This window comes from Atta cephalotes, assembly GCF_000143395.1.
Source record: "Atta cephalotes unplaced genomic scaffold scaffold00074, whole genome shotgun sequence".
Lineage (NCBI taxonomy): Eukaryota > Metazoa > Arthropoda > Insecta > Hymenoptera > Formicidae > Atta > Atta cephalotes.
Window position 1 is genome coordinate 128,086 of NW_012130138.1, and position 7,500 is coordinate 135,585.

General features: G+C 36.9%; 1 protein-coding gene across 1 annotated transcript in view; it reads left to right on the forward strand.

Moving 5' to 3' along the window:
* Positions 1–7,500, forward strand: part of LOC105624154 (transmembrane protein 132C) — a 110,830-nt gene that overhangs the window by 100,050 nt on the left and 3,280 nt on the right. The window contains exons 5-8 of the mRNA XM_012205511.1: positions 4,116–4,259; positions 4,815–5,714; positions 5,984–6,422; positions 7,233–7,500. The exon at positions 7,233–7,500 is cut by the window's right edge and continues 169 nt beyond it. Of these exons, the coding sequence (XP_012060901.1) occupies positions 4,116–4,259; positions 4,815–5,714; positions 5,984–6,422; positions 7,233–7,500 (1,751 nt within the window). The remainder of the gene's footprint in view (positions 1–4,115; positions 4,260–4,814; positions 5,715–5,983; positions 6,423–7,232) is intronic.

The window sequence follows — 7,500 nt, forward strand, 5'->3', positions numbered from 1 at the left end:
AAAGGATAATTGTTTTTCCTCTTTGGCTCCCACGGCGAGCACTCTGATGCTTTTCTCTTCGGCTTTTCCACGCCCGCGCCTTCACCATAACGGCGATATTTCTAGTCTGTGGCAAAATTCCATCGATACCGCAGAGCATCTGCTGTAACAACGGATCGTAATGAAATTTTTGATTACTGCACGTTGAACAACGTCGACGTATGCGTTCCTTTATAAAGTGAGATGTGTGTAGAGTGAAACATTAATTTTCTTTAGTTTGTAAGAAATGTGTAACAAATGTGTGCAAAATAATAATATGCTTCTGAATATATCTTAATAGTGATAATAATTCAATTGCAAATGATTAACCTATTTCGATTATTCTAATCAATGATGTATTATGTAATAGCGAATATTTTCGTAATAAGACGTAATAATTTGTTTTCTATAATAAAATTTTATCGAATTTCATTCTAAAAAGAAATTGAAATCGATATGCTTATATTTATATATGACAGTTAAATGTGGTTTTCGTAATTACTTTTCACTTGCCACAACAAGTCCTCGCAATTAGAACACACGCCTCTTGGTATGTAAATTAGATCTGACGGTTCCACATTATCCATGACATGCTCACAATTTCCAGTAACACGATAGCAGGTGCATAGTACATAATTTTGTGTATGAAAGTCAACATGAGAAGATCACGTAGATGATCAGACACATTCACCTAGAATAGAATCTTAAACAATTAACTAATTGTAAGAAAGATATTTTACGCGGTTCATATAATAATTGCTGAAGAATTAAAATATCATGTTAAACTGACCAATGAAAAGTTCGTGTGATACGGTTTTACAATAGCAGGATGTCTTGCAAAATCATACTTTATAACTTTGCAAGTGGATTCTATTTTTACAAATAAAATTTTTATTTTTGAATGTTATTTTTAAAGACATGCTAAAATTTACAATTGTGACGGATGATTTTTATCAATATTGTTGTTAAAGAAAGTTTAAATGAAAGATGATTAATATTGGACAGCTTTTTTGCAACGTTTCGTAGATAATGTCATGAGTTACTAATTTTGCAAATTTGTTATTCATATCTATAAATTAAATCAAATTTGACAATGCTATTATAATAAGGTCGTTCTTGAAATCTAGAATCAGTATTGGCGGATAACGCAGGGTAAAGATTGAAAGCATTGAGAAAAGAGGTTGCGCGAGGTCTCTTTTAATTAAAAACTTTACTCACACAGTCTCGCGCGTGGAAGGAGCTGCAATTAGAGTAAGGATAATCAAGAAGCGCGAACGGAGTTCCTGACAACTTTACGCGAACGAGCGAGCGAGAGAACGAGCACGCGGCGCCTTCAAAAGGATATGTAAACGAATTAATTATCTCATTTATCAATTAGCGACCTCTGACACGCGCGCTTGTTTTCTCTGCTGAAATTTATCACAGTAATAGCCCGTGTATTGTACATATTTTATGTACAGCAATGTAAAATCCTTGCATTTCTCTTATATCCATCAACCCCCTTCCATTCGCCATCGATGAAACATCATTCTACGTTGAAAATGTTCTCCATGTTGTTTTAATAAACTCACAGAATAACCTCGTTGATCTCGGAAATATTTGGAAAATAACTGTGTGCTTCATTCATGTATTAAAATATAAATTTATGATTCTGAAAGTTAAACTGCTAAATTCATGCGTCAAGTTTACTCATTATTGTATATACATTCTTCAAAATTGCAGCGGGTCAATCTTTCGAGTTATAAAAAGGAACAAAATACATTGCTGAAGATAAAAACGATATGCACGTTTTCTGCAGAGAATAAATTAATTACATTGAAATGTACATATACAACACATACGTGTATAAGAGTCTACAAATATAATATACAAGTATAATAATATCAATTTTCTCTAGAGAAAACTTTGAGTGGTAAAAATTTATTATTACATAAAAAAATATAATTCTAAATTGTCTCAATTCGATCTTAATTTGAGAACTATCAAAATTTTTTTCTCTTTTATATTAAATCTTCTCATAAGAGAGTTGCTTAAAGGTTACTTTAACAATCTTAAATTAAAGAATTTTACAATTTAGAGATTGACATTACTCATGGAGCCAAGAAGATAAACCAGAAATTTGTACAGTAAATAAAAAAGTTTTTAAGCTGATTTCTAAAACTCTTAATTAATTACACACCATTAATCGCATCTCGGACCATTATTAGCCTGGCATTGTTGCAAATGATTAATATAGAAAGTTAGGGGAAAGAAAGCGCTATTCAATTATAAATTTTCACATAAGAGTAAAACCAACTTTAATCCTTTGATGTTTCCAAATAAAAGTTATTATTTGAAAAATTCAAATAATAGAAAAATGACTTTAACAAATTTTGATTAAATGTACTCGCGCGAAGAATTAAAATGTTTCCTTTTACGTAAAAGGAATAATGTCACAAATATCAAATATAGGAATATAAGAAGAAGCAAATATTTAAAAAACATTTAAAAAAAAAAATCTTTCTTATGCATTTTTTTTAATTAAAAATTGTCAAATAGTACGATATTGAACTCTTTATATTTTTTATTAGAGATTTGTATACATCAGGCAATAGAAATCGAATCAAAAAATCAGTGACAAGTAATTCTTCTCAGAGAATTTCTCACGTGAATTTCTTTTGTGAACAATGCATTCTGCACGGCGAGATACAAAGTACACGGACGTGTAGTCTAGTCTCGTAAATATTTTCGTGAGTCTTGGTTGAGATGAGAAAATATTTGACGAAAGAAAGGGAAGGAGCCGCGGTTCGCGTTCGAATGTAAACTACGCCCGCTGCTTTTATCATTGCAAGAGAGCACGCTCGTCCACGCGAGAGATACAGTATATGTATAGTATAGTTGGCTGGCACATACACTACAACGTGGCGTCAGGGATTTAAATTCCCTCGCTGCAATATCCGAGCCGTTTGATGTTCCTTCCAAAGGCTACCGGTCTGTATGGACGGAAGCGAACTTGGAAATGGCTTACTAGTCTGGCCGACAGATCCTACCCAACCAACCCCTTTGCGGAACTCCCCCGTTGACGAACTAGTATAAAGTACACGGACGACGCGTACACATAAAACGTGTAAACGTGGCAAATAATCTTCCACGTGTACGAGCAACATCGCAGCAAGCAGCAAGAACAAGTCTTCAACAACTATAAAATAACTGTACGAATTCACGGAAATCCGTTGGTTCTCATTTTTGAACTCGTTTAAACTTTTCATGATGTTAAATCGTTAGATTATATATTAATATGGCTTATTTCAAAAATGTGCGGATCAACTTCTTTACGGTAACAACTTTTTTCTTATTTAAGAAAATATAATGTACCATTAGAGAAGATCGATAGTTTTATCGGTTTATATATAGTGAGATGATTTTACTTATAACTGAGACAAGCTTTTTACTGCTTTGAAGTTCTGCTTTTCATGAAAGATCAAGAATTTTTCCCGCAAGTATTCTTTTTAAAAGTGGAATCAAACGAAATAATTAAAACGAGAGATAATATTGTATCTTTCTAATTTTATAGAATAACTGAAAAATTTTTAATCTATAAAGTATTAAATTTATTTAAAAAATTTAGTTCTGTCTTATTGTTGTTTTTGTATTGCAATTATTCATTTTAAAATATTATATATGTGTGTATGTATATATACATGTACATACATTATTACAAAAATATAAACTATATATTTTCAGGGAAGATAAATTTAACATTTTTTTATGTATATATTTTGCTTAGTTCTGTTTAATTTATGTTTTTTTGAATTTTATGTTTTCGATAGTTCACATACATATTTTTTAATATCGCTTACCACGCCTTTTATCTTGTCACAACGATAACGGAATAAAGTTCGAGGCAAAATAGATAACAGTTATGAATAATGGATAATGGCTGCTCTATCAATGAAGGTTACAGAAATGCATATATTAAAATATATGCATTTTCATCTCAAACTATTAAAAATAGGAATAGGACTTTGCCACTTTAGATATGAGAAAAATTGGAATGTAGTTTAAGCTATGAGTTTCTCTTCGACAAACGAGAGGGAACGTTTTATATTTTGCTTCAGAACTGGGAGGTGATGAATACAGCGGTGTTGACGGGACGTCAGGTGTCGCAGGGGATGAAGGTTTTCATTGTGAGCCAAGCCGGCACGGTCGCCGATGTTACGCTGCAGTCGTCCTGTCATTCCGAGGACGAGAGTGTCCTCAAGGTAATTGCTTTTTAATTTATCTTCAGCGCTCACTTAGATTCTTAGGAATTTAATTGAAGAAATCTTAATATTATATACCTTCAGTAGAATTCCCTGCTTTCTCATTTTTATCGTTGTTATTCGTGTTTAATTACTTTTAGAACTTTATATACATTTTATTTCTATACATATGCAGTAAAGGAATATGTCAATATACGATTTTTTTTACATGTCCAAATTTGAAAATTGGACATGTATTTAATTGTATGAATGCATTTTTTTTTAAATATTGAGTTTATTCTTTAAATAGAAATTAATTTTACATAATATATTATTCTATATACCGGTATCTAATATTTATAATGTAATATCATCCATTTAATCCTAAAAATATAAAAACAATAATGTCCACAAGTTTCAAACTAATAATCTAATACCCCGTATAATCGACGGATTAAGTGATACTTTCAATATCCTGGTACTTTACACTCAAACCGTGCATTACGAACTATTGTGGTGTAGGATCAAACTACATTTAATACCTGATCGTTGTTACGAATACCTATAAATTCGCAGGTATCATCCTCGTGCAGTAGCGTGTACGTGGATGGTTCAGAGATCCGGGGTTCTAGTAACGCATCGGTCCTCGTTAAATACGGCACGTATACTGGTCTAGCAAGATTCACCGTATGGATGCCTGAATTTCCATTGGAAGTAAGCGTCGCTGACACGCGATTGAATCAAATAAAGGGTTGGAAGGTGCCGGAGGAGCATGTAGCAAGCGCGAAGAGCAAACGGAGTTTGCTAAATGCGACGCGGATCGAACAGAAGACGGAAGTTGCTTCGACGTCGATAATGCCATTAGAAACACCACCGGTAACCGCACGAGCAAAGAAGAGAAGCGCCGTTGATCTGGAAGAGTCGATAGAGGACACGTCTATGGACGTGGACGATCCGGACGAACTGCTCGAGGAAGATGAGCACGAGGAACGGTTTCGATCTAATGGAAATGATCACGGATGGGATACAATCAACTCTATCGATCGGAATCTATCTCCGGCTAATTGCAGATTGCGTTTCCAGCAAAGTCCGGTTGAAGTGCACGCCCGATTCTTAGCAACTGATCACGACTCGGGTAGAGTCTCGTACTTTGTCAATCGGCGCACCTGGTTGCGCGTCACTGACCTCGTAGTCGGCATGCTGCGTGTCTCCGATCCTAGAATAGCGACGCTTCTTCAAGGTAGATTGGTTCAGGGACGCGGAGTGGGTCGCACGGAGGTGCAGGTTCTGTCACCGATCACTGGTAGAGTCATCGGCGCGAAGGAAATCAGAGTCGGCAACGATCGTGTGTCTGTGACACGTCTGTCTGTCCGAGTGGTATCCGGACTTCAACTCAGTATCAGCCCAGATACTGCGATCGAGAACGGATACGTTGCCGAAACCTCGGTTACGAGAAGACTAACCGCCCAATATCAGGTAAATTATTATTATAGGTTTGTGTCGAAGTTTCAAATATATCTTGAAAAAAACAGCAATTTTGCAAAATTTACAATTTAGAAAAGTCAATTAAAAAGTATTGAGTTTAATAACTTAACACAATACTAACGCGCGCGCGCGCGCGCGTGCGTGTGTGTGTGTGTGTGTGTGTGTGTATGTGTGTATGGGGGGGGGGGGTATATGTGCATCTATATGATCAAAACAAAACTGTTACACGAGCAAACAAATTTGTTATTGTATACCAACAGGAAGGATTGCTGGACATTGACGTAGAGTTCTCGGACAATACCCGTACACCCCTCAGGGAAATCGCTGTGAGCGATTACCATTTACTGGTGGAGAGTTTGGATCCGGAAGTTGTGGCGTTTGCACCAATGGTCGCTTCCCATCATCCACGTGTAATCGCGGTCGGTGAAGGCCGCGGTGACTTGCTGCGTGTCAGTTTACAGCTAGCCGATTCCTGCCGATTATCCGGTAGACGTTCAAGCAAGAGTTCTCAGAGGACGACGGCCACTGCATTGGCAAGCGCGTCGGCTAACGTTGAAGTGGATTTCGCTTCGAGCGAGGTACCCAATCGGCCAGAATTCGTGCAGAATGACGGCGGTGGCACTGTCGGTTCTCACCATCATAGAGAACGTAAAACTAGCCGGGGCGAAATAGCTTCCGATCTACACGACATCCTCATCGGTAAATAGATCCTGTTCCTCTTTGCTGCTTTCTGTCTTTCTCTCTCGCTTCTTTTCTCTTCACTTTTTCTGTTCTTTTTCTACGCTTTATAACTGTCACACAATGCATGGTATGCACTTTGTACTGCATTTCTTAGCGGAAACTTTCTTCGTGAGACTAAGTATTTGGCTTGTAAGAAGTTCCCTGCCTATTTATGCGTGACCTCTCTTCACCATTTCTGTCCAGTCCTTCGTAACTGATATGTCTTCCTACCTCCTTTACGCTGAATGTCAAATGCGTCTAGTTCTTAGAATAAATTGTAATAAAACGCAACACATTACAAATTATTAAAGTATAATATCATTGAATCATTCAACATGAAATATCTGAATATATATATATATATACACAATTTACGAACAATGAAAAATTTGACCAAAGAAAAGTTGGATGCAAATTTCTTAATCCTGACAATATAAAGATAATTTTAAATCCAAATGAAGAATTAGAAAACCTTGGGACACCTTTTAAATATATAATTCTTTTTCTTCCTCATATCTCCAAGTTCGAAAAATTGAGATTACTTGTATATTGTGCATAGTGTAATGTCAAGTCGCTACACATCAAAATTCAATTGTGATGCCAAAAGTATAGACGCACATTCAGTATCCTCACGAACTTTGCATATCCGACATAGCATGTCTAGCCGCTGTCTAGCTGGAAGTATCAAGGGAAGAAAGATTTTCTCAGCGGCTCTCTAACTCAGCACAAGTATCCCATCTCACACTGTCCTCTCTCTCTCTTTCTCTCTCTTTGTTTTTCTGTGCAAAGGGTTACCGCTGAAAGACGAGAAAGACGGGCACGAGCACGAGCCTTTGGTGCAGGCACGGCAGCATCGCACGGCTATAGCTAATGGCATGTCTTCAGGGGGTATGGGCGGCGTCGGCGTGCGTCATCACGGCGTCGGGGCGCGGATGAGCCCGCTCGAGATCGGGATGTACGTGCTGCTCGCGGCGTTCTGCTTCGCGATCGTTGTCTTTGTCGTCTCCTGCGTGGTGTACGCCAGCAAGTTCAAGCCCCAACCACCGGACTCTCCGCT